General features: G+C 38.8%; 1 protein-coding gene across 4 annotated transcripts in view; it reads right to left on the reverse strand.

Annotated features, from left to right (window-relative positions):
* Positions 1 to 16,776: 16,776 nt before the first annotated feature.
* BNC2 (basonuclin zinc finger protein 2) overlaps positions 16,777 to 25,635 on the reverse strand; it is an 823,285-nt gene continuing 814,426 nt past the window's right edge. For 3 of the 4 annotated variants that reach the window (XM_089674765.1, XM_089674768.1, XM_089674766.1), the window contains one exon: positions 16,777 to 22,363. In XM_089674765.1, coding sequence (XP_089530891.1) covers positions 21,715 to 22,363 — 649 coding nt within the window. In that variant the 3' untranslated portion in view covers positions 16,777 to 21,714. The remainder of the gene's footprint in view (positions 22,364 to 25,635) is intronic. The other variant, XM_089674767.1, reaches the window with a different exon arrangement.

The raw sequence follows: 25,635 nt of genomic DNA on the forward strand, positions 1-25,635 counted from the left end.
CTCCCCCCCCCTTCCTGACCAGGCCATTTTTTGTGTTACAGCACTGCGTTACTTTAACTGACAATTGCGCGGTCATGCAATGCTGCACCCAAATTAAATTTACGTCCTTTTTTTCCCACAAATAGAGCTTTCTTTCAGTGGTATTTCATTGCGTGTGCGGCTATAAACAAAAAAAGGCCGACAATTTTGAGAAAAAAACGATATTTTTTACTTTTTGCTATTAAACATGTCTAGTAAAAAAACTTAAAAAATCAAATGTCATCATAAATTTAGGGAAAAATGTATTCTGCTCCATGTCTTTGCTAAAAAAATACCAATATGTGTAAATTAATTGGTTTACATGAAAGTTATAGTGTTTACAAATGGCAGTGTGTATATACTGAAACTATTTTTTTTATTTACTAGTAATGGCGGAAATCAGCAACTTATAGAGGGACTTCAGGACTGCAGCGGGCATTGGGGGAACTGACTTGTTGTCACTGACATCCCCAGTGACACCAATACAGTGATCAGTGCTAATAAAAAGCACTGACATTGTACTAATGGCACTGAGCAGGAAAGTGTTAACATGAGGGGTGATCAAAGGGTTAACTGTGTGCTGTTTCACAGTATGCTGTGTGTGTGCTTTCAACTGTAAGCACACTGCTTACTCTTATGCAGAGCCATACAAAGCAGTGTGCGGGAGCTGACAGGGGAGAGAACTGTATTGTTTACATACAGTTCTCTCCCCCATTGGTAATACTCGGTGATCATCGGGTGCCAGTGAGTAATCAATTTCAGATGAAAAATTTCAGATGAAAGCTGTATACTAATGATCAAATTATCGTATGATCGCTACGAAAGCTGTATTGTTGGTACTGTTTTCTGATCGTGTGCACTAGGCTTTAGATTTATCTGGAAAGGAGGCTATAGTCTGATTTACATATGGTTCGAGAGATAACTACAAAAGAACACTCAGACAAAGAGAACAAATGAAGTTTAACCCAGTTATTCATAAGGGGTCTAAACCTCTGGTGAGTGTCTTCATGCATAGGAGGTGTGAAGCACAGGTGTGGACATGGCGGGGGAGAGAAAATTGAATACAGCAAAATTTTTGTATGTATGGCTCTGATTGCACCACACACAAATGTGGTGCGGTTCCTGTGCGAATCACATGTGATATACCGCACCACATGAGTGTGAACCCAGCCTAAGTTATCAGATTGAGGATTAGAAAGGATAATTTTTTTCTGTTTGAGGAAACAGGACTGTGCTCTATAAAGGATTTTTTGCCCTTATAGAGCGCTATAAGGACCTATGTACATAGGACACTTCTGAACAATGGAAACTGACTGCTGGAAAACATAGGTTAAAAAACGTGTTTAACCACATTTGCATACCGTGTTTATGAGCGTTTGCGTTTAGAAGCGTTTTTTAAAGATAACCTCAGGAGACCTTCCAAAATCCCCTGAATGCACTGAAAAACTATAAAAAATTAACTATTTCAGACATTTTGAGAGAAATAGAGAAAGCAGATGCAGAGAGCAGTATTTGTTGAGATTAGCTGTCTTTTTTTTTTCTGTGGTGTTTGGATGTGTTCCAGCTCATTTCTGTGCAGAAATTATTGCAGCAGTGTCCAACATATTTTTTTTAATGCGAAACCTCAAAATATGGTGTACCAGGTCCATTTGAGTACCGGGAAAATGCTTTGCATGCATTTTTCATGATGAAAAAAGGCTTTGGACAGCATCTGGAAATGGATTTCCAAAACGCAAACGCTTATAAATGCGGTTAGCCACGTTTACACATGTTTACAAGCATTTGAAACGCTGACAAAATCTACTCCTGAATGCAAGTTTGATGCATTCAAAAAAATGACTGTAAACTCAACTGCCTGCAAACGACTGTAAACGACATAGTGTACATGGACACATAGGAAAACATTAGGGAAAGTTCAGGGGCTGCTGGAAAAAACGCAGAAAAGCGCCTAAATGTGAGTTTATCAGCTGCAGTGTACATGAGCCTAAATCATCTACTGAGTATGCAAAGTGTATTTTTTGCTTGAACTTAACTATTTTTTTTCTTTATTTAGACTAAACTTAGTACAGGTGAAATGAACATTCTACCACTGTGTTTTTGCTACAGGAAAATAAAGCAACAGACCATCCTCCGCTGCGAATGAGACACACAGCAGCAGCAGTCCCATACTAAGGATAACAGCTTGACTTCCAATATCTTTATTTGTTTAGCAATACACAGAACTGCAGTTTAATAGTTTATAAAATGTAAGAAATAAATCATAACAACTCCCAAATCAGCCCTTAAAGGGCAGATACAAAGGTATTGTCATTAGAATCATGTGCAGCAACAGACAATTCTAATTAAACAGTCCCCTACAATATGGGTAGCCTTATGTAGGGTTTACCTAAGGGACAAACACACATACTTCTAAACATCAGAAGTACCATGTTTGGGAACAAAATCCTGTTGGAAAGGGCCCAATCATTCTGTTCTTCGTTTAGTAAAGGGAATTACATTTTTAACTACCTCTGCAGAATTTCCTTTTATCAGCTAAGTCACAAGTTATAGTGCAGCAAGTTCTTGCAGATTCTTGGCTTTAAAGCCACTTATGCCCCCTAAAAGATAAAACATACAGCACAACTGTTATATTTATCCCAGTGTGTAGATGATTGGATGAGTTGGATAGTGTGCCATCACCACCCTGTCTCTCCACCTTGTCCAGTCAGAGAACACTTTGCATTCATTCAGAAAATTCAAAGCATTCTCTATTTATCACCCATGCTGAGCAACTGACCTCCACAGCACAATACATCAGGCCAGCTGCTCAGTACAGGACTCAGACGCAAGTGGAGGTCACTGCAGTAGACACTGCTAGCTTCCAAGGGCATCGTCCAGGTATGGTATATGCATAGTTACATTGATCCAAGCTGGACCAATGTAACCATGTAAAAATTAATTATGCCTGAAACTTCTCTAAGAATTTCATGTATAACTGCACTTTAAATAGTTTCTTTGAACCAAAATGGGCCCAATCAAACTAACAATAACATATAAAGCCATTTATAACCCAAATTACATCACCAAACTTGTCTCCAAACATCACCCAAACCGTACTCTCCACTCCTCGTACAACCTCCTACTCTCTAGCTCCCTTGTCATTTATAACCCAAATTACATCACCAAACTTGTCTCTAAACATCACCCAAACCGTACTCTCCACTCCTCGCACAACCTCCTACTCTCTAGCTCCATTGTCTCCTCCTCCCATGCTTGTCTCCAGGACTTCTCCAGAGCCCCCACATCCTCTGGAACTCTCTACCCCAATTTATCAGACTATCGCATGCTCTTCTCACTTTTAGGCGATCTCTGAAAACCTATCTTTTCAGGGAAGCCTATCCTGCTTTCAGCTAATAATGGAATCCTCTCTTCCTCCTACTAGTCCATTCCCCATAGTTATTACCTTTTGTACCACTAGAGCCCCTCCCTCTGAGATTGTAAGCTCCAAGGAGTAGGGCCCTCCTAACCAGGGGCGGACTGACCATTTGTCAGTAGGGGGCCCCATGAGTTTGGGCAAGGACACAGGGGCCCCATGATCCCCTATTGCCTGGGGGCCCCATGAGTTGTCAGTTCGCCCCTGCTCCTAACCCTCTTGTATTGAACTGTATTGTTGCTGTATCGTCTCCCATTATATTGTAAAGTGCTGAGTATTCTCTAGCAAATTATTTTAAAATTTGAGCTCACATTTTTGAGCATTGTAAAAATGATTGCAACAACTATTAATTATTTAATAATATTATTATTTATATAAGATATCATCAAAATTAAAGTCTACCTATGGTAGAAAAAAAATATGTACATTATATTGCCAAAAGTATTGGGATGCCTGCCTTTACATGCGCATGAACTTTAATGGCATTCCTTCTTAGATTGTAAGCTCCAAGGAGCAGGGCCCTCCTAACCCTCTTGTATTGAACTGTATTGTTGCTGTATCTTCTCCCATTATATTGTAAAGTGCTGAGCAAACTGTTGGCGCTATATAAATCCTGTATAATAATAATAATTTCCATTACAGAATGTGACTTGCTGTGTATGCTGTAGTAGTGAAACAACAAGAAGCGCACCAACCTTGTGCATTACCTCAATAACCAAAATTTATTAAATGAAGGAAAGGTACTCACAAACAGCGAATAAAAACAGGCATGTAAGTCCACCCAGGGACTTCAAAGGTAAGAGGCCAGCGCGAATCCCATCATGGGTGTAGGTACTCAGTCCAGATGACGCGTTTCGAAGGTCATGCCTTCTTCCTCAGAGCTAACTGGACTGAGAGTGTATGCTCCCATTTATACCCACAGACTGAAGTGGGAGCCTCCCAAATGTGTTGGGCTGTCTTGGGCCGGGGGGAGGGGCCCGGATGTCAACAAAGTACTTGACCTTCGAAACGCGTCAGCTGGACTGAGTACCTACACCCATGATGGGATTCGCGCTGGCCTCTTACCTTTGAAGTCCCTGGGTGGACTTACATGCCTGTTTTTATTCGCTGTTTGTGAGTACCTTTCCTTCATTTAATAAATTTTGGTTATTTAGGTAATGCACAAGGTTGGTGCGCTTCTTGTTGTTTCACTTCGCAGTTTGTTCGGGCTTCCCCAGTCTTGGTTTGGAGCTGCACGACCTTGGATACTCCGGTGGTTGCTTCTCCTGAGTTTTTAATCCTAATTCTACCTAATTCCACCTACTCACCACCAGCCTGGGTCCCAGAGCGCAGGAGAAATCGTTTTTGCTCGTGTATGCTGTAGTAGACCTTAGCATTCACTAGCATTCACTACATACGGTATGCGGCACTGTATTCCAGCGGCAGGATGGGTCGCTTCCCTTTTGCTGCCTGATATAAAGAAAGTCAGGCTTAGTGCATCACCACCATTCTTTCCTTGTTTGTCATCTGTCCTCTTCTCCACATTGTCCAATCAGAGGAAGCCTTGTTTTCTTTGCAAAAAAAATAACAAGCTTTTCCTTAATGGTGGAGAAGCATTAAGTCTGACTGTCTTTTTTTTTATACACAGTGCTACTTACTGTTTGCAACTAATGCTACTACAGTCCATCACAAGACACCCAGTGGTCACATCATGCAGTAATGGAAAGAGTTTTTTGGGCCCAACTAAATTATTTAAAGTTTGATCCAGGGAATATCCGATTGCCTCTCCGGGGATCAGGAAGGAATTTTTTCCCCAGCAGGAGCAAATTGGATCATGCTTTGCTGTGGTTTTTTTGCCTTCCTCTGGATCAACTGTGGGTATAGGATTATCACTTTTTTTTTTTCTATGGTTGAACTGGATGGACGTTTGTCTTTTTTCAGCCAGACTAACTATGTAAAGTGACATTAAACATGTAATATAGGTGTGACCAGAGATAAAGCCCAAAAATCTAAGTTTTACTTCCAACTTAGAAAACCTTTTTCCCATCTATGTTATACTGAAGTGAAAAAAAAAACTACATAACTGGTTAGTATGTCTGAGTTAATGTCGAGTTGAGTTTGTGTGGCCTGGGGTTAGTATCATGGTGCCATTTTCATAGGTTTCTGATCACTAAGATTGTGAATGAATTTGCACAGGTTTGTGTGAGTGTTTGATGATCATGCAAAGGTGCATATGTCATCCAGAGTGTCCAGCATGTTTATTGATAGATGAAAAGGACTCTTTAATACCAAGCAAGTCACACTGATAGCATGGTCACTGGTGCTGGGAGACACTGTTTACTTTTTTTTCCACATAATTGTATTAAAATTTCATGGATGACATTGCGATACAGCTCTAATCACCTTAGTGGCATCACAATGCGGTCATTTGTGATGCAAATAACTGTGCTGAAAAAAAAACATACTACATGCTGTACTTTTTCAGCACACACCAGAGAAATATTGTGACTTGAACTGACAGCATAGGAAACAAGGCATTTTGACTTGTCTATGCATTAGGGCTGCACTGGAAATACTGTATCTGCCAGCATAGCCCAAATCATCTAGTGTGAACAAGGCCTTAAACATTTTTTACACTTTTTATTTTATTCATGCTGGGGAGAATCTCTATAACAACAAATCACATATAATACTGATTTATTGTATGCTGCTTTCAGGGAGCTATCAATGATGTCACATGGGGCCCCGCCCCTACCTATGTAAGAACTGTCAAACGACCGAGCAGACAGACGGTGGTTATCCATCGCCGAAACCGGAGCCTTTTTTTTAGTATTCTTTTTTTCGGGCCAGCGGTGGGCATCATGATTGACATTGGATCTACTGCAGGGGATATTCTTTTAGTTTTTTTCTTTTAATAAAGGGGCTGGGATCTGGGGGACCCCTTGTTAAAAGGGGCTTCCAGATACTGATAAGACCCCCACAACCACCGGCCAGGGTTGTGGGGAAGAGGCCCATGTCCCCATCCACCCTGCCCCAAAGCACCCCCCATGTTGAGGGAATGTGGCCTGGTATGGTTCAGGAGGGGGGCTGGTTGCTCGCCCCCCCCCCTTTTCCTGACCTGCAGAGCTGCATGCTCAGATTAGGGTCTGTTATGTACTTTGGGGGGGACCCCCATGCCATTTTTTTTTTACATTTTGGCATGGGATTTCTCTTCAAAATCCATACCAGACCCGAAGGGCTTGGTATGGATGGGAGGAGGAACCCCACGCCGTTTATTTATTTAATTACCCACAATTCTTCTACATTCAGCTGTCAGTGGGGAACCCCGCTGACAGCTGAAACATTAACACATGGTTGTCACTACTAAAATACCACATAACTTGATAAAATAACTCATGCGGTATTTTAGTAGCGTTTACTTTTTTCTGACCTTAGGAACGGATTAAATGGTTTTCAATGCATTCCTATGGTAAACGGCGTTTCGGTTTACAAATTTTTTGCTATACGAAAAGTCACACAGAATGAATTAAATTCATAAACCGTGGTATGCCTGTATCCTCAGCTGAGCACTAGATCCTGCCTGTGACTTACTGGCTTCAGCACCTGCACCTGTCCCGTCACTCAAAATTAAAACTGCAAACAGTGTAGTTTATCTATTTAACAGAACCTAGGTGACAAATGGTCAACATATTTCATACATGGTTAAGAGCAGCAGGTTAAACTCAGCTTGCTATATTAAATGTTTGTTAGCTTGGTGTTTCAGATGCATAGATCTCTGTGAATCTCCCCAAAACGTTTAGGTCTGTGTTGACAGGCTTTGGATCAAAGTCATCAGTTTGAGACACTTCTGAGATCATCCAGAATTAATTGATGGGAGGTATTTGACTTTCAGTTGATCTGCATCAAGTTGGTTTTGCATGGTCCTTTATGAACCACTGAGAAATGACTGGTAAAGCTTTAAAACCTATCATTCCTGCTGCCCACATTTTATAGCCCATTCATTAAATGAAGGTTGCAGTGTCTAGCCTGCATTATCCTACAGAGTTCTCAATCCTTAATGCAGCAGAGAGCTTAATAACAGAAGGAGAGATTTGGTAATGTGACTTAGACCAAGCATTTAGCATTTAATGTGACTTAGACCAAGCATAGCTTTTTTTTTTATTACAACACAATTAATTTCTACTACGCCCATCATCTTTTGGTACCACAAGCCAGCAGAATGCATTGTACCATTGTGAGATTTTAAATACCTCCCTAACATTTGGATTTAGAAGGTTGTACCTTGTCTTGATATTTTTGAATGCTTGTTACGTAAGCAATCATGCATAGAACTACAAAATGTTTAATTTAGTTAATTTATACTATTTAATTACATTCTGGAATCAGATTTAGGAATTATGTATCCACAAAAAAAATAATGGTTATAGGGAAGGCAACATGAAAGTGACCTGGGACAGCAACATTTTAATTTCTTGATTTGAGCATAGGCATGTTAGTCTGTGTGTTGATTTAGGGTAAAATCTACACCTATGTCCTCAGTTGATTCTGCCCTTATTCTGATCATAGGGTGATGTCTTGTCTGGAAATCAGTGTAAGCATGAGAACATCTACAGTTTATCTGATCCATTTCAGCTAGACAAGCTGTAACACAAGTTATAACCAATGGCATTTCATGCTGCAGTTATAAAAAACTAAACCATAACACAGTACTCCCTTACTTGTAACTTCTTGTGTAAATTTATCAACTTACCATTGGCACTAAACATTTTATGTTCTTGAATGAATACCATATGCCATCTGTGTAAAATAAATCCAGTAACCATTCACCAAAATTGGTGCTTTTCATTTTTCTGGGCAAAGGGGCTTAGACAAACAAACAAAAATCATCTGTAATGACCAGCTACAACCACATGCGAGGGAAATACCTTGGTGGTTCTTTAGAATCAAATTAGTTTAGATGATTGTTGGTTGAAAAAAAAAATAAAAATGATTCACTTTTCTTTTGGTCAATGTATTCTCTAGCAAATTATTTTAAGTCTTGAGCTCACATTTTTGAGCATTGTAAAAATGATTGCAACAACTATTAATTATTTAATCATATTATTATGTATATAAGATATCATCAAAATTAAAGTCTACCTATGGTAGAAAAAAAATATATACATTATATTGCCAAAAGTATTGGGATGCCTGCCTTTACACGCACATGAACTTTAATGGCATTCCTTCTTAGATTTTAAGCTCCAAGGAGCAGGGTCCTCCTAACCCTCTTGTATTGAACTGTATAGCTGCTGTATTGTCTCCCTTTTTTTGTAAAGCACTGAGCAAACTGTTGGGCTATATAAATCCTGTATTATAATAATAATAATAATCCCAGTCTTACTTCATATGGTTCAATATTGAGTTGGCCCACTCTTTGCAGCTAAAACAGCTTCAACTCTTCTAGGAAGGCTGTCCACAAGGTACAGGAGTGTGTCTATGGGAATGTTTGACCATTCTTCCAGAAGCGCATTTGTAAGGTCAGGCACTGATGTTGGACGAGAAGGTCTGGCTCCCAGTCTTCACTCTAATTCATCCCAAAGGTGTTCTGTTGGGTTGAGGTCAGGACTCTGTGCAGGCCTGTCAAATTCCTCCACCCCAAACTCACTCATCCATGTCTTTATGGACCTTGCTTTGTGCACTGGTACGCAGTCATGCTGGAACATATGTATATATCAGGAAATTTAAAGTCACAGCTTACACTTTTATTTTATAAAGTGAGCAGAAAAGGGGAGGGGACAAATGCCAGTTAAGTGTAGTGGGTTAAAACAACTTTAATCCTCAAAAGTAAGATGCAATCACAAGACAGATGTTAAAAAAGGCATATAGTGTTAAGCAGGCTTCATCACAGTCGTCCCAGTCCCAGTCCATCAGATGGAGCAACTGCTGTGGTCATACTGATGGGCTGTCTATCACATCCTACCATAAAGTCACTTCCGCCTGCCTCTGTGTTCCACGCCAATCAGAAAGCCCTGGCAGCCTTTGGTGCAGCCAATCATCTTGACCACAGCAGTTGCTCCATCTAGCGGACCTTTGATGACAGCCCACATAGCGATATATGGCTTTTTTAATGTCTGTCTTGTGAGTGCATTTTACTTTTTGAGTATTAATGTTGTTTTAACCCATTACACTTAGCTGGCGTTTGTTCCCTTCCCTTTTTTGCTAACTTTATAAAATAAAAGTATAAGCTGGGACTTTAAATCTCCTTTGATATTTACATATGTTCAAAATTATTTTGGGTCTTTAACCTTATGTAAATTAGGAATATTTAATAGCAGAATTACAATAAAATATTTCTGTTTTTAAAACACTGGTTTAAGAGGTTATAGTATGTAACTTTTAGGGATTGCATACAATTCTCATCTGAGATATTTTGAAAGGTGATGCCTTTTTAGGCACTATTTACATTTTGTTTAAATAAAGTTTTGTGTTTTCCAAAAATAACACTTAACAAAAAAGATCAATTACTTGATTTGATAACATGGTAATCTTTCTTACTATGTTTTTTCACAGTGGCTGCATATTTCCATTTTTTGGGGGGGGCAAAACCACTCATGTAAAAATTAAACATTATCCAAACAGATGCTTGATAGAAGCCTTTTATCTCACTGCCATACCATACAATAATATGGTGGCTGGGCCGACTCATTTTTTGTTTAGTATTTGAATATTCAAAATCACTACATAATAGTGATATGCAGTATTTATTCCTAGGTAGGATTTATACCATTTTGTAGGTGGGACTTCAATTTGTCTAAGCTTTTCTATCCTTAATATTGTAAGAAGTGGGGTGGGGTGGGAGGGTAGCCTTGGTATCATTGAGCATGGCCATTAGAAACCTTTACATGTTATAAGAATCTTTATTATGGCCCCCACTGATATTGAAACTAACTAGAACATTATGTTAGCGCATCAATAATATATACAATAAATACACCACTTCTGCCCTTCCTAAAGTAGAAATGTAGGCCTCATTCACACAGATGTACTGAAGCGTTCACCCATGCGAAATGCTGTTTTTGCCCATAAGATGCACAGGTATTCAGTGCATCTGTGTGCAGGTAGTCCCATTTTGTCTATTGGGATGCACAGACACAGCTGCTGCTCCCAATTTGACAGCTGTGTGGGTGCGTGTCCCTGAAACTCACACTGTCTGCATTCAGGGACACTTACCCACGCATATATCAAGTTGGGAGCAGCAGCGAACCTGTTCTTTGTTCATGCAGGGCAATATAAAACAGGTTCACTTTAATTTTTCCCCTCCAAGTAGCATATTCTTATTTTCTTTACACTCTCCCCAGCACACCATTTTCCCCTAGCAGTTAAGGAAAGCCCAGAGAAAGCTACCAGAGTCATGGTTTACGCTGGGCAAAAAACTTCCCATACAGTACTGATCAGCCCAGCACTGTCACATGGAGTATGCCACATGCTTCTCTATACCCAGAGGTACCAAGTATTTTCTTCAATTACCAGTACTGAATGAAGTGCAGAAGTGGAGCAAATTAAAGACATGTTTATACTGGGATGAGAATGGGTACAGAAGAGGTTTGCTTTAAGGTTTCAAGCCCATCTAAACACATATGACCCTGTGATCTCTAAAGAACTGTCTCTGTTTGAGTTGTATATTACAACATAATGTAAATTTTTCTTTTACAGTTTTATTTCTCTTTTTTTTCCAAGATGCTTTTGCAATGTGAAATATGGGACATTCTTGGAAGCTGTTTCCCTGGAGAAGAAGTGGAAATAATTACAGTAAAGTAAATGAGTCTGCTAGAAATACACACAAAGGTATTGTCGTTCTGAAATGGATATAGAGATTTTATTACTTTAGTGATTGCTTGGATGAAAGGAAAATTAGTAGAATGACTGGCCATTGAGCCTTACCTGCTTTTAATGATTTAAGTAACATCATGACAAACCTCTAATTTAATAAATGATTATGAGTCACCCAGGCAATCTTCACATATGTAAGTAAACCAATATGGAGATGCAAGGCAAGGCTGTCTTCTGGTGAATGCTGGTTTCTAAAGCAGTGTTGTTTATTTAACCTTTTCATGCCGACAGTACGCATATATGCAGCTTCTCAGCAGGCGGGCTTGATGCTGAGAGGCCGTATATATGTGTACCTAAATGTGAATAAACATGTGCAGAGTGCACGCCCTACACACTCCTGGTACAGTTACCAGCACCTATAGGAAAGCTCCTGAATACTACTTGGGATTGGGAGCTTTCCGATCATGTGACTGCTATGACTGCTGTTCACAATGGTCACAATGATCATAAATCCCGCCTCCCTGCATTGGAAACTCCTTAAAGGGCCGGGAGGTGGTGGCATTAAGGGGTTAGTATTGTTATGTGAAACACATGTGGTATAAATATATTCAAAATATTGTGTAAAATATGTTGCACTTGGCATGAATTCTTTTCAGTACCTTCCAATTACTTGGTGAACTGTATGTCATTCACACATTGCCCAATAGGTTTTTTTTGTCACAATTAAATGTTTGATGCAAAAGCAATATTTATACTTTTTATAGTGCTACTGTCCTGTTAGAGTTAAGGGTTAGAGATCATGTTAAGAAAAAGGGTTAAAGTGTACAGTAAGTGTACAGTAACACAATTTTGTTTTTTAGTTTGGATAGGGTTAGAATCTTAGTAAAGTTTTTGCTGCAATTTGTGTCCCCATTGAGTATATTCTCCTCCCTCTGTGTCCTTATGATTACTGTTACCTGGGCAAAAAGTGATAGGAAATCAAAAATTTTAAAGTTGTCGCCAGAACAAGAAGTGATGGTAAATTGTCCAAGCGGGATGCCTTTTCCAGTGAGCATTGAATAAGAAAAGTCCACTCTCAATTCACTTTTCTCCTCTAGGACAGGCAGTAAAGGGAAATCTTCCCAATGGCAGAGCAAAAAAATAACCTGATGGGGTTTAAATCCCATTGTACAGTATCCAAAACCAAAATGAAATGCCTATGCTGAAAGGGGAACTATACTCACCTCCACTCCAGGGATGTGGTTTCCACAAGCTCCCTTGCTGGCCACTGACTTCTGCTGGTCTATATCTGGGTTCAGATACTCAAACATCTTGATTAGTCAGATTGTCGTAACCTCCTCACATGCACAAGAGTTCATCTCTCTAGGCAGATTCTAAAATTGTGCATACAGCTGTGCGTATACAGCTCAGTGTACATTGTGAACAAGCTGGTAAGAATATCTTAATGCAGAAGAGACATAGTGGGGTTTATTTACTAAAGCTGGAGAGTGCAAAATCAGACTCCCTTCTGCATAGAAACCAATCAGCTTCCAGGTTTCATTGCCAAAGCTTCATTGAACAAGCTGAGGTTAGAAACTGATTGGTTTCTATGCAGAAGGGAGTCTGATTTTGGACTCTCCAGCTTTAGTAAATAAACCCCAGTATGTCTCTTCTGCATGTAAAACCACCTGACTACAAATTTTTATTTTGTAAGTAAAGTTCCACCAAAGTGCTATGGTTAGTGGTAAGCTGGTTAGTGGTAAGCTTGAGAGTTAGGTGTAGTTCAAACATCATTTAGTGTGAGTATTTGGGGCTGAAGTTGTATCTTTAAAGTGGTTATTAAAGAGAATGTTTTATTTTTTTTAAAATAGCACGCATGTTTTACTTACCCGCTCTGTGCAATAATTTTGCACATAGCTGCCCCAGTACTCCTCTTCTTGAGTCCCCCACTGATGCTCCTGGCTCCTCCTCCTGCTGAGTGACCTCATAGTAAGCCACTTGATATGGTTGCAGGCATGCATGCTTGCTCCGAGCCAGCTCTGTGTGTCCTCCTCCCATGCCTGTGTCTGAGCCAATGAGGAAGTAGTGAAGAGAGCATCTGCTCTCATGCACATTGGATCAAGATTGGGTTCAGGTGAGCATAATGGGGGGGGGAGGCGGATGGGAGCTGCATACATAAGGTTTTTTACCTTCATGCACAAAATGCATGAAGGCAAAAAAACCTTCATCTGTTACAACTGCTTTGATTATACCTTGTTGCTTTTGTGCAGGGGGGTTTACTTTGAGTGTTAAGGCTGTATAAAGTAAAGTAGAGTTAAAGACTATGTTCACTTTAAAAAAAATGAAATGCACATATTTTTGCAGGAAAAAATAAATGTATTTACCACAGTTTCAGCAAAGGTGTAGGCTCCAAGGGAGTGCCAGGGCGGGGGGGGGGGGTTTGTCAAGGGCAAGTTTGTGTCTTATCAGCTTCTTTCTTCTTGGCCAAACGCAGAAAACCTTTCACTGTGGTTGTATCTTCAGATACATTTTTGACTCACTCCTCCCAACGGGTGGCAGTTTAGAGACCTACTACCCCCCTGGAAGACATATGTTTGCATTCTTCTCCACACCGCCACCTTATCTACTCTATATAACCTGCTGTTACTAGAGCTCGGCCAACTGTGTGAGGACGTAGCTTTGCGAGCATGGAATGATGATTTATCCCAGCCTCTTTCAGAGGATGAATGGGAGATGGCAAATTTAACGTCCCTTAAGTGCTCTTTGAATGTGACGGTACAGGAGCATTGTTATAAAGTGAGCTCCAGGTGGTATAGGGTCCCCTCTCTGCTGCACAAAATCTCTCCCTCGGTACTGGACATTTGTTGGCGCTGTGGGGAGGAAAGGGGTTCTTTTCTCCATATTTGGTGGAGCTGCCCTCATATTCAGATCTACTGGAGGCAGGTTCATGAGGTGGTTTCCAGGGTATATTCTTACCCTCTGGAGTTCTTCCCTGTGCAATTTTTGCTGAACCTTTCCACGGTCATGAAGGGGTCATATAGGAAATCTCTGGCTATGCATCTCATTAATTCAGCAAGCCAATGCATTCCCGTTTACTGGAGACAGTCGACAGTTCCATCTATGAGAGATTGGTTCTTGTGAGTGACACGTGTATCTGAAATGGAAGATCTGATTCCTATATCAAAAGAAAGTATGTCGAAATACCGTATGACTTGGGCTTGTTGGTTGGATTTTCAGACCACAGTGGAGTATGCGACAGCCTTGAGGAGACATTGATTGGGAGACGATGGGTTCTACCCACGGTTTTTCTCCAGAGGTTCAGAACGGGAGTCTATTACAGGCAACTTGAGCAGTCTGCTACCCTCTGGTCCGGACTTTTGGGTCCCCCTATTGGCCCTCGGGCACAATATTCCCCCCCCCTTTTTTTTTATCTTCTTTCTCGCCGCTTTGTCTTCCCTCTCTACTGCCTTTTCTTTTTTTTCTTCTCCCTTCTCATCCCTCTCTCTTTTTTAGCAAATGTTGAATAGGATTCTGGTGTCCCCTCATACACCCTCTAGGATATTGCAGAATTGTATTTTATTGTTAATTGTATGAGAGATGTTTTTCATTTTTTTTTTATTCGCTGTATGCTGAATAATTTTGTTGATTATATTCTTGGCATTGGCCACATTGTCACTACTTGCTGCTATGTGCTGCCTGTTTGTATGAGACATTATGGGCTGACTTTTGGTGTTATGTTCATGTATACTGCTGTTTGCTTCAATAAAACCTTTATGAAACGAAAATACATGTATTTATTTATTTTACAGATATCCGTAAAACACTGCATGCTGCAGTCAGTGGATTGTGGTTGCAGTGCCCGGCTTCTGCAGATTCTTCCTCCAGCTCTCTGGTCAATAGACTACTATAAGTGAGGTGAACACCACTTTTGTATTCCATTGAGAACTACAAGTATGTCTGCTACTGTGGCAGACGGAACTTGCATTTCATTCACTCACAGATCTCCGTGAATGAATGATGTAGCTGTGTGGGTGGAGCTCTACATAGCTGCACCAATTTCAAAAATGACAGCTGCTGCTGGGAAGCAGAACCCCTGTATGCTGTCAAGGAGGGGGTTGCTTAGCATAAATGTTACATGTTACCACCTAAATACAGATTTAACATGTAACATATTGCAAAAGGTGAAGGTAGCCTGCAAGGTTTAGTATATGGTTGTTCCTGCATAAAAAGTGTATGCTTACACTGTGGGGTTGATTTATCAAAGGCAAATAAGCTGTTCACTTTGCAGCTTCCTATAGCTTAGTTAATGCGATGCAAATTCACTTTGTAAGGAATACCCTATCACGAAAAAGAGCAAAAATGGATATTTTTGCTTACACATAACTGTTCAATGCAGACAGTGGTTGAGAAGTATTTACGCACCACATCCCTATTTGCAAAAATATATACTGCAAAAATATATGATAAAATATCATGTGAATAATATGTGCCTGGACATTTTTGAACCCGTACTCTCATGCCATTTTTCAGAAGCCATAATGCAAAATTATTATTTGTAGATTGGTGTTATGTTTTGTTGTTATTGGAATCCTTTATTTATATTCTACAGTAGAAGTACTTTATTTTCTGTATCCATGTTATCATGAGCACATCACTGGCTGCCTTCTGTTAAATCTATAATCTGTCACCAGCAAATATTTGTCTTGCTCAAATTTTTCTTGAAAAAGAGAGTGATTGCTTTTGATATTCAACCTCATATTCATCCCAACAGTGTATATTCCTGTGACATAGAGGTTACAAACCGGGCTCTGGACAAAAAGAGACATCTGGCAAAGGTAGAGTTCTCTGGATGACAACAAGAGGAAGAAAGATGTGATCCAAACTAAATTGACAAGTACCGCTCAAGGCTCCAACAAGTCTCCTTATGTAGCAGCCGCTAGGAGTGCAGACAAGGACAGAGCTCATCCCGGCTCTAGACATCTAACGGAAAAAGGAAACGTCCTGGTATGGAAGTCCCACATCTCTGCAAAACCCCGTAAGGAGTATGACAGCCTCATCCTGGACTCCAACCAGACCATGCCCCCAACATGTTTCGCTCCGCCCACGGAGCTTGGCCCATGACCTCCAGGACTGTTCCTATTTCCATAAGAGGAAGAAAGATAATGTGGAAAAAGGCAAAAAGAAGGATGAGAAGGAAGTGTTAAGGAAGCAAGAGAGGTTAGGAAGAAAGGAAGGTTACTATTTGTTATTTTTTTCCATATATTTTACAAATGGAATGATTATAGCCATACGATAGCTGAAATTAACAATTGACTAACTAAAAATGATTTTCTAACTGTACATTATTTTAGTTTTAAGCAACTGACATGTATGATGCATTGTAACCATAGGACTTATTAGATGTGCAGAAATATATTTTTTTTATTTTTTGACTTTTATTATGAAAACATGTTTGAATCTCACAATCAAAAAGTTTTAATGAGAAAAGTGCTAATAATACCTAGAAACAATGATGTTCCCCAAATTTTGAAGAATAAAGCAATATAAGAGAACCGTAGCATGGACACACATAAAACTGAATAAGAAGAGTACACTTTACTTAGTCCGGTTGCAATTTAACAAACACATACAGTATACATGAACAGTATAAAAACTAAGCTGAATACTATTCAATTTAACCGAGAGTAGTACTTAAAACTCAGTGACATTTCCCAAAAAATGGTCATCAAAAAATTCCTCAGCTTTTCTCAGTAAACATTAGTGTTGGACAAATGCAAGTTTAAATAAAAAAAAGTCTTTTACTGTTTTAACAAGAATTTTCAGTCTTTAACCACTGTGGACCCAGAAAGAAACATAACTGGTCATTCCTGTGGGCATTTTTTTACAGTTCTTTGAGAATAAAATTTTCAGCAATCAGTGTAACTGTAAATACTGTCTTGTTTGCTAGAACATGTGTATGCTTGGAATCCACAAAGAGTGCTATGTACATTAGGTAAACTTAAAAAGTTGTATATGAGTTCCTTTGGCAAACATGAGATATTTGCTGCAAATATAACATAAGCATGAATTAATTGTAACAAACTGATGCTGTAACTTAAAAAAAAATTATATTGACTTTACATACAGGATGCTACGGCAATGAATTATAATCTCAAAGAGTTGGTATTGTTGAAAGAGGTATTAACTGGGAAAAAAAAGTAGCAGGAGGATTCGGTACACAAAGAAATGTAATATTTTGGCAGAATATCTTGGTCATGTGAATATTTTTCCACTAGTATGTCTTTTAGCTATATAAGCTGCCCATGTTGATCTCCAACTCAGGCAAAATGCGTAAACACAGAAAAACAAGAGGGTTTCATAGGAAACAAAAGTGCCTTGGGCAATATTTTCTGTGTTTTTAATCATCTTAATTTTCCCATACCATAGGAATGTAGTCCATCTGAGGTCAAGCACATGCTTCCAGGTTATTGTACTATAAGTGCTTCAGCTGTTGGTCTCTTGATGAGGAGTTTTTTTTTTTTTTAATTTTTTAAAAATGTTTTTACAATGGTGAGGTAACATGGCCTTGCTGACCACCCAGATACTAGGAAGATTGTTAGTTGATCTCCAGTCTATGTGTGTGAATTCCCAAGATATAGTCAATGACACACAAATACTACTGCTTTTGCCTGTTTCTAGCTATATGGACATTAAGGGATTCATTTTGGCTGAGTCTCCTATCAGGGGATGTTTGTGGAGCCACCTGGATGTTTTTATTACACAGGTCTGGGCTTGTAAATTTGAGATGTAATATTAAAACTCTTTACTGCAGAATGGCCTCTGACATATGCATTGACTCTAGAGGGAAGTGCATCTTTCATTTGCTAAATCGTTTAAAAGAAACAGTTTTCTTTCAAAGCCTTTTTTTTCTAATCAAACATAAACATCTACCAAGTTCAACTGGAATTTGCATTTCAAAATGAAGTATTATTGAATTGTATCATATAATCATGCTAATGGTATCATTTTTGTGGGGATCCAACATTTAGGAGCCTCTCTAGACCTAGAGAAAAAAAATAAAGATTAGAAAGTTTGGTGATAGGTTTATCTAATTATTTTGATGTGGTTGTCAGTAAAATTAGCTATTTTAGAAAGGGAACCTATCAGTTAGTTTACCGTTACTTTGCCCTAACAATCTAGGGTACAAAAGTAGAATGTCCTAGAAGCCCAAATTGGGGCTCTGATCCTTAGGCTGTGCAAACATCTGCCATAACCTTCAAAATCATAGATTAAGTCCTTATTTAGAATATCATTACCAATAACTATATAATAAATACAAGACCTACAGGATGTGTGAAGCTGGCATTTTTCATGACCTACAATGATTATGTGCAAAGTATAGTAAAATATAGCAAACAATTAAAATGTATTGTTTAGTTATTAGAACACCATAAACAGTGATATGATGTGGGGTACTGTACTTTGCACAAATTGATTGGCCCTTGCCCTGCTTTACTAAACAAACATTATTTAGTAAATACTCATAAATAAACCTTCTTGTGTCTTGAACTAAATTTCCATTGAGATATAATTCCCTATAATACTGACAATAGAAAAACTAAGACTTCATATCAAGTGTTGGGACACGCGCTTAGATTATAAGTGAAATTCACTGAGTACTGCTGTAAATAGGAGAGAAAGTCATCCTATTGTCAATGTATTCACTGCAAATGATGAAATAACACTAAACACATATTGTGGTCCCTCCTGTTACATGTGCAATAATTATGCAGAATTCAGGAACAGACATGTTGATTGTTCCATAATACACTGCTCAAAAAAATTAAAGGAACACTTTTTAAACAGAGTATAGCATCAAGTCAATTAAACTCCTGGGATATTGATCTGGTCAGTTAAGTAGCAGAGGGGCTTGTTAATCAGTTCTAGCTGCTTTGGTGTTAATGAAATTAACAACAGGTGCACTAGATGGGCAACAATGAGACGACCCCCAAAACAGGAATGCTTTTACAGGTGGAGGCCACTGACATTTTTTTTCCCTACTAATCTTTTCTGACTGTGCTTCACTAGTGTTGCATTTGGCTAGGGTCAGTGCCACTACCGGTAGCATGAGGCAATACCTGGACCCTACAGAGGTTGCACAGGCAGTCCAACTCTTCCAGGATGGCACATCAATACGTGCCATTGCCATGAGGTTTGCTGTGTCTTCCAGTACAGTCTCAAGAGCATGGAGGAGATTCCAGGAGACAAGCAGTTACTCTAGGGGAGCTGGACAGGGCCATAAAAGGTCCTCAACCTTTCAGCAGAGCAAGTATCTGCCCCTTTGTGCAAGGAGGAACAGGATGAGCACTGCCATAGCCCTACAAAATGACCTCCAGTAGGCCACTGGTGTGAATGTCTCTGAGCAAAATATCATAAATAGACTTCATAAGGGTGGCCTGAGGGCCCGACATCCTCTTGTGGGCCCTGTACTCACTGCCTGGCACCATAGAGCTTGATTGGCATTTTCCAATGAACACCAGAATTGGCAGGACCGCCTCTGGCACCCTGTGCTTTTCACAGATGTGAAAGGGTCTGGAGAAGCCATGGAGAACGTTATGCTGCCCATAGCATAGTTCAGCTTGACCATTTTGGTGGTGGGTCAGTGATGGTCTGGGGAGGCACATCAATGGAGGGATGCACAGACCTCTACAGGCTAGACAATAGCACCCTGACTGCCATTAGGTATCAGGATGGAATCCTTGGACCCATTGTCAGACCCTACGCTGGTGCAGTGGGTCCTGGGTTCCTCCAGGTGCACGACAATGCCTGGCCTCATGTGGCGAGAGTATGCAGGCAGTTGCTGGAGGATGAAGGAATTGATACCACGCTCACCTGACCTAAATCCAATAGAACACCTCTGGGATATCATGTTTTGGTCCATCCAACACCACCAGGCTGCACCTCAGACTGTCCAGGAGCTCAGTTATTCCCTGGTCCAGATTTGAGAGTAAATACCCTAGGACACCATCCATTGTCTCATTAGGAGCATGCTCCGACATTGTCAGGCATGCATACAAGCACGTGGGCTCCATACAATCTACTTAGCATCATTTTGAGTTGGACTAGCTTGCTGCATCATTTCTTCACTTTGATTTTCGAGGTGTCTTTGAATTCAGTCCTCTGTAGGTTGATAATTTTTATTTCCATCAAATGATGGGGCATCCTTACGTTCCTAACACATTACCCAGTCCATATCAGTATAGATATCCAACATGATATTTTTCCCCATTGAGATCTGATGTGTTTTCAAAGAGTTCCTTTAATTTTTTTTTGAGCAGTGTACAATAGGGGTAAGGGAATTATCATCATATATCTTATGTATATTATCACCCTGTTTAATAGGTAGGTATCATTGGAGTGTGGTATTGGCTCTGAACACTGTTTAAATATTTGATTTTTTTTCATTTGTATTATAGTTTAGCTTTTATTTGCTAGAGGACCATGAAATATGGCTTATACCTCATCAGAATGTTTTCTGCATATAAGTGATATGTGCAAAATTGGCAGTTCTACCATAAAACATTTTGCAAAACTCCATTAATACTTGTTTTATTTGGCAAGTATGCCATTTATATGACCAGACCTGTTAGGCCCAAAACATCTAAAGATAACAACATTACTTTAGCTTCTTCAGTACAGGAGACTGTATAATTTTGTCACAAGGATGCTGATCTCAGCACTGAAGAGTTAAAATAAGGATATCATTACACACACTGTAGTGTTTGGATGGGGGAAAGTGCATGGCTGCTTTTATACAAATAGTACAAAATGCTAAAGAAAAAAAAAAAACAGAAAAAAACTTAATGGTCTGATAGTGCTGTAAGCATGCAACACCAGGATAATACTACATCTAGCAGGTAGTTACAAACCGGTTGTGTTTTGGTGTCTGTGTTGCAAAAATGTGCATTAAAGCTAAAATAAAGTAACAGACCGAGACAGCAACCCTTCTTCCTGCAAACAGCTTGGTGTAACTGCAACAAGAAACCAAGAGTACACAACCATCAATACAATACTGTCTGCCCAAGCTTACTCCATATATACAGGTGAATCTGCCATGCTTAGTGTTCTCAAAATATACCTAACAGTGTGTTCCTGTGAATTCAAACAAAACAACTGTTCAATATTTTTTCTTGCGAGCAATAGTCACTGGAATATTAAGACACTATCTTTGGAGATAACCAAGTACTTCATTCCATTTAAAAAAATTTGTATAAGTGACCATGGTTGAATTTTTTTTTCTTTTTTGTTCAATTGTCCTCTGGAGGGCAGTTTTCACCTTTAAGTGAACATAAAAAGCACCTAGTGTTTCATAGTTTTCTTTTCTCTTTTTGTTAAAAAGAATATATATCTAGATTTATATATAGAGATATATAACATACATATACATTTTCTTTATATATGTACGTATATATAAATATGGAGCAGTTCAGTCATGTTGTCTGTGAAACCTGGAGTTTACAGTGTCCATACAGAAGCTATTCCACAGAAGAGAAAGGAATGTTTTTATGGAGATTAGGGTTTTGACTGTGCCGATTTCGGCTGCGTACAGAGGAGAACATCATGTTGCACCCTTGGACTTTGCATTTGTGCATTTCCCGCAAGTGCACTGTCTTGTAATGTACTCGTAGAGTCCCTTTGTTGCTGTACATTTTATGGCAGATGTTGCACATTATTCCCCCATTGCTCACAGCAAAGCTGTTGTATAAGGAAGATTCTGAAATATCATTGTCTGGTCCCATGAGAGGGGCAGAAGCATCATTATTTAGAGATGACTCCTCAATGTCACTGGCATCATCAGTGTCATCCAGGAGTATACCCTCATCACTGCCCAGATCAGACTCCCTAGAGGAATGGACACTGCTGCTGGACTGGACACTGGAGGTCGTGCTCAAATCTAAGACCATGTAATCATCTGAAAAGCTTCGGCCATATCCATTGATGTGGGAATCCTCTGTACCGACTGGCGAATTGGTGTCCTCTCTAACATCCAGGACCAAGGGATGTTGACCACCATAGATCTTTGCCAAGAACTCATCTCGTAGTTTGGGCTGAGAGGAGTCCAGCCCCATCTCATCCAGTTCTTTGGTCAACAGTTTGCGGTGGAGGTTAATATTGGCACTGTGTCTGAAATAATAAAACAATATATATATAAACAATGCATATACATACAATTATATATTTATATGTACTAAACAGTCTAGCATTTTACATGGACAGTCCTTTCATTTCATACTAACATCATATATAAGTATACTTTAAAAATAACTGCAAGGAATATGTCATGCATTTCATACAAAATGCACATGCAAGAATAAAAAAACACATAGAACACCACTAACAAAAAATGTTTATCTATGTATGCAGTTCAGAAACAACAATAATGTAAATGTATAGGGTGCTCTAGACATAAATCAGTTGCTAAAATAAATAATATAATTGTATATTTTTTTGTTCAGCTCACTATAATAAGCATTGTTGTACACTTAGATGGGTGTTTAAATTATCTGTTTCACAGGACAAAATAGCTGATTGATGATGTTAACCAGAGAGGTTCTATTCAATCCCTAATGAGGATACCAAACAAATTCAGATTTGGACATGTACTAATGTACATGATTATACTTCAGTAACTGCACTAAATATTTCACAGCAGAGCATTTACTATGCCTCAGTCCTGGGATCGGACTACAGCCATACTCTATTGCCATATCACATCCACCCACTATATCGTTTAAATCAATTCTCCTTGTCTGTTTTTTTTTGTACAATGTTTTTTTTATCTTGTTTTTATTTATCTTTCAGTAACTTTATGATTGTCTCCAATCACAGCTTTATATAATCTATTATAAAAAATTATCTGAAAGCAAAAAGAGAAGGAGCAAGCAGATTGTAGATCACGGTAATCAAATATGCAGGATGTAACCGCTAAGCGCTGCATCCGAGGCCCTTCCACATGGCTTCGTCACTGTTGCGGCATATTAAATTCATGTTATGATATTGCTGTTTTGAACACTGAAACAGACTAATTGCAGACATTAGAAAAGGATTGGTCATTAGAAAATGTACTGATGTTTAAAAGACCATCATGCACACATAGCCTGATAGCTCCAAGAAGAAATAATAGTCAAGTGGTAAAAAGTTCCAATCAGCCTAACACATATTTCCTGCAATGGTAGTGAGACAACATTATCTGTTTCAAACTCTATAAACAGTCAAACAGTCTTCTGAAACAGATTAAAATAGTAATCTCAGCCAACAGGCATCCCCAGTCTATGGATACCTTTATAAGTTAGCCATTGTGTAAAAAATACACAGTGGAACAGATGCATGCAGAAGCCTAGCAATGAGATTTGTACATTGCCGATAAACTAGCTTCTTATTGCTTTAGTCACAGCAGTGAAACTTAAAGATCCCTACAATTTAATTAGAAAGTGTAGACTCCTTCAATTTCTGTCAAGCTTAACTGAATGCAGAACTACGCAGAGAGAATCTGTGCAGCAATGTCCCTTTCTCTCTGTCAGCACTAACACAGAGTCCGTTAATATAATTACATTGACTTTTATTCAATTAAGTGCCATCTCTTGCTTAAAGGGAAGCCGAAGGAGAAAAAAGACAGCTTTGTCAATTGATTCAGGTGTAACACAATAATAAAAATGAACTCATGGCAGTGCATTAGCTCTGCACCTCATAACTTTGTAACAAGAGTTCATTCATAGAAGTCGATTTCCATTATGCCACCTCAGTTGAAAAAGAATTGATTCTGCAGCCCTTGTCACTCTTTAATCTATTGCACTTTTGTTTAATAACCTAGCACAATACTGTATGCACAAAATAATGACCCATAAAGCTAGTGACAAACTTGTTTTATTTTCTTTATTTCCCTAAGCAAGCATGCTGTCCATGTCCTATAAGGGTTAGGATTAATTCTGTTAGTATTGGCTAATATTAATATTATTATAATTATTATATCTTAATGTTTGCAAGCTTTCACGTAGGCACAAACATCATCAACTGAATTACTTATTTTAATTAATCCTATGTTATAAATATTTGTCATGTGCTCTTAACTGCATGTTTATTTGTCATAATAATACAAAATCTGTACAGTAACTATTTACCAATGTCTTTTAAAGGTGTACACATAATTGTAGCCTTTCAGGTTTTTAAATTACTAAACTCTCCATAAAACATGAAACAGTTTTTTTCTAATGTCATGATAATAATTACTCAAGACCCATAAGTACCCCAAAAGTGGCAAAATGCCACTGATTGACAAGAGCTGAAAAGGGTACGCTGGGAAATGGTAACAAATAAATGATAACAGATATGTTCAGAAAAGAGCCATGTAGGACAGTAAGGTCCGATAGTTATCCTGAAGTTATTTGTATTGTTTGGCATTTACTATTATTTCAACTTTACCTACAGAACATATCCAGTGGATCTGTTTTTCAATTTTTTTTTTATTAGCTACATTTTTGAGTTTCTGAAGACAATTTGAATATAAAAACAAAAATTAAAACTGACCTGACATTTACAGTTACATACATGTAAACATTGCAAGAAAATATGTTCCTTCTTCAAATGCAAGTACAGGTAAATGAATGTGTGCATTATATTTGTTAATAAGCACACAGCTCTGTGTAAATCATCTTAAACTTTCTGACCACTATTCATCAAAGCTGATGATAAACAAAAAAAGAATCTTCTTTTGTGTGAATGCCCAATGAAAGAGAGTACACCAAAAAAAAATTTGGTTTTGCCAACGCCAGCTGTAAATTTGTTTTATTAAGTCTTGACATGCTTTGTTTACTTCATACATTGTGGATTTTTTCTTTAATCAGTCCTTTGGACATCTTGAGAATAAAAACGTAACCAAGGATATCCCAACTAACTGTTCATTTTACTGTTGAGCTACAAGGATTTCTATTTATAAGCCTAGTTAAAAATGTGCTTTACATCTGAAGGGTAAGCATTGCCATCAGTTCTTCCGAGTTAGGCCCAACTTTCTACTGGTATGCTCCACCCTCCCGTAAGCATTTAGGTTGCAGAAGAGCTTGGTGTAGTTTACACTAATTTTTGTAAGCATGTCATATGTAGCTGTTGCACATGAAACCAGCTAGAACTAGCATGGTATTGGAAACTTGTAAAGAGAAGGGTCTCAACACATGACACTTTCAAAACACCACAAAACATCATCTCTTTTTACTAAATATCAGGCAGTTTTTTTTTTACTTTTTTCAGTACCTGAAACATCAGATTAATATTGTATTGCAGGCTTCTAAAGGACCCAGTGATGGTATGAATGTGTATATGCATATCCAATATATTGCCAAAAGTATTGGGACAACCCTCCAAATCATTGGATTCAGGTATTCCAATTACCTCCATGGCCACAG

Source organism: Staurois parvus, unplaced genomic scaffold (genome assembly GCF_062004578.1).
Source record: "Staurois parvus isolate SC_StPar_1 unplaced genomic scaffold, SC_StPar_1.0 ptg000012l, whole genome shotgun sequence".
NCBI classification, from domain to species: domain Eukaryota; kingdom Metazoa; phylum Chordata; class Amphibia; order Anura; family Ranidae; genus Staurois; species Staurois parvus.